The sequence below is a fragment of the Merops nubicus genome, unplaced genomic scaffold (genome assembly GCF_000691845.1).
Source record: "Merops nubicus isolate BGI_N331 unplaced genomic scaffold, ASM69184v1 scaffold29027, whole genome shotgun sequence".
In the NCBI taxonomy this organism is placed as follows: domain Eukaryota; kingdom Metazoa; phylum Chordata; class Aves; order Coraciiformes; family Meropidae; genus Merops; species Merops nubicus.
Window position 1 is genome coordinate 587 of NW_008622729.1, and position 2488 is coordinate 3074.

Sequence of the window (2488 nt, forward strand, 5' to 3'; positions counted from 1 at the left end):
TGTGGCCCTGGTACCACCAGGCATTAGGGAAGTGCTCATCCAGCACAGACCATCACCCACATCCCCATTGCTCTTGCCACCTGCGAGCAGGTTCTTTGGTGACCACAAAGGGGCTGGGATGAGGTTCTCGGTGTCCTGAGGCTCATCCTGAGCTGCCCACATGGGTGCAGCACAAGGTCACTGCTACACCCTCCTCCAGCCCCATCTCCAGGAGAGAAACAGCCCCGCTCCAGCCTCGCACACCCACCCCGCTCACCCTCGGCCACGTCTGCCTGGCCATTACCTGCTTACTGGAAGACATATTGGTCAGCGTGCTGATGCTGCTGGTATCCGTCACCACCATCGCCGAGGGGAAGCGGGAAGTGTGGGAATACTGGGGAGGCTCCTGTTTGTGTGCATACACTGTGAAAAGGAGGGAGACAAGAAGCTGTCACAGAAAAGCCACCCACAGCCCTGGTGCTGGAGCAGAGCAGCTGAGCACTGTGTCCTGGCAGGCCACAGGGGACAAGCATCGTGGAGAAACGAATGAGATGCAAGCCATGGAAAGAAACCACCACTCGCCCCTAAGGCACCTTTCTCAGGTAGCAGCTTGCCCAGGGAAATCAGAGGGGATGGAAGGGCTGTGCTGGACCAGACTCCAGAGCTCTGCACCAACCCCTCTGCAGCAAAGCCTGGTGCTGGAGCCGGCTGGGATGATGGATGAGCCTGAGGGATGGAGCCAGATCCCTCCAGGGCACAGCAAGGAAGCGTTTGCTTTGCAGGGAGCGCAACAAGCCCGGCCACCTCCTTTGGCAAAGCACGTGTTTGAGCAACGAGGACGTGGAAGGAAAACCAATTTGTACAAAATGCTGGGAGGGGGCTGCGTGTCATCCATGGGGCAGCAGCAGAGCGGGACGGGAGATGTGGCATGGGGAAGGAGAGGACACTGCCACGCACCCCACTCCCAGCCCCGTGCTGGCCGGTACCCATGCAGGAGAGGCGGCGACGGAGGGCACGTGCCCGGGCAGCGAGGGGAGGAAGGGAGCACGAGCTTATTTTCATCTGAGCCCATTTTCTGTGCCCTTTCCTCCGCAGCTCCCCCCCGGGACCCTTACTGTGGAAGTTCTGCAGCTGAGTCACGGCGGCCATAAAAGGCTGCTGCGTCATGTGCCCGGGTGACTGCTGCATCAGCGGCTGCTGGTGCGGGCTGTGGAGCTGCTGGGAGAACTGGACCGGCTGTAGAGCTGCCAGGCTGCCCGCCACGCTGTTGATAACGGGCACGCTCTGCGCCTGCGAGGTGTTCAGACCTGGGAGGAGGGAGAGGGCAGAGCGGGGACGTCAGCGGCAGCGTGGGGAGCGGGGCGTCCCCTCCCCGCGGCAGGAGGGGGCTCCGCGCGGGGGGCACTTACTGGGTGCGATGGCCATGACCCCTGAGAGCGGCGTCATGATGAGGTTCTGGGACTGCTGCGGGTTGTGGTGGGACAAGCTGTGGATGTTGGTCAGGGTGCTGACCGGGGGCAGCCCGCCCCCCGAAACGGAGATCTGCCAAGGAGTAAAGCAGGACAGCCACCGTCAGAGACACAGCCAAGGGGGCTGCTCCTGGACCCCAGCCCTGCTGCCCACCCGCTTCAACAGGGAGATTGGGGTGGGGAGCAGCCAAGCCCCCTCCCAGGAAGAGAGCAGGCTACAGCCTCACTGGGGCACCCTCAGCTCCCACTGGCCAGGAAGGCTGAACATCATGTTAATAAATAGTGAAGCAGCATCACGGAAGGACTTTGCTGGCCCTGGCTTCCAGCTCCACCGGAGCACGGCGCCGGGACACAGCACATCCTGAGCCTTTGCCATTTTGTCCCCCAGGTCCAAGCTCCTGCCCTCGAGGACAACTAAGGACTCTCAACACTCATTAACTTCTAACCGTCATGGTTGTAGGGGAAAGTGGGAAATATAAACTCAAGAAGTTCAATAAAAAGACAGAAAGCAGATAAAAAGGGCCTCACGGTGATGATCTCAGTGACCACTTTTGCAGACTGGCAGGATACTGGTGAGATGAGCCGAGTGCACTCAGCCAGAGCCAGCTCCCGGATTTCAGGTCAGTGTTTAGAGATCAGACACACAAAGGCTCTTGGAGCATGCCAAGAGAGCTGGAGCTGCTCCCCAGGACAAACAGGGGGCTAAGTGCCTGATTTCTTTAATTGCTGCACATTTTCCTAATCCCTCTAATTAGACCTTTTTCACTGAGCAGCCTCGGTCCCAATTCAGAGCCATCCTTGCCGCTCTGCATGTGACACTTCTGGACGGCAATCCGAGCACCTTGTTTATTTTGCACATGTGAGTTGGAGATAGCCCTGTTGCAACTGAAACAAATCCATCAATAAATTCCGAAGCCCGGGAGTGACTCACATTTCCTGATCCGGTATTTTCCACTTTCAAAGTCTCTTCAAGGCCAGGTTACGCCACACTCGGGTGCACAAGTCAAACAGCTCACGGCAAGCGCACGCCGCTCGCCTGC

At 58.8% G+C, this 2488-nt stretch overlaps 1 protein-coding gene across 1 annotated transcript; it reads right to left on the bottom strand.

Moving 5' to 3' along the window:
- Positions 1-283: 283 nt before the first annotated feature.
- On the bottom strand, positions 284-1900 carry LOC103777344 (hepatocyte nuclear factor 1-beta-like; the record flags this gene model as incomplete). Its single annotated transcript, XM_008944897.1, has 4 exons — positions 1895-1900; positions 1389-1521; positions 1095-1286; positions 284-402 (listed from the first exon to the last, which is right to left on the bottom strand). Coding segments are annotated over exons 1-4 (450 nt in total), but the record flags the coding sequence as incomplete, so codon positions are not given.
- Positions 1901-2488: the final 588 nt, after the last annotated feature.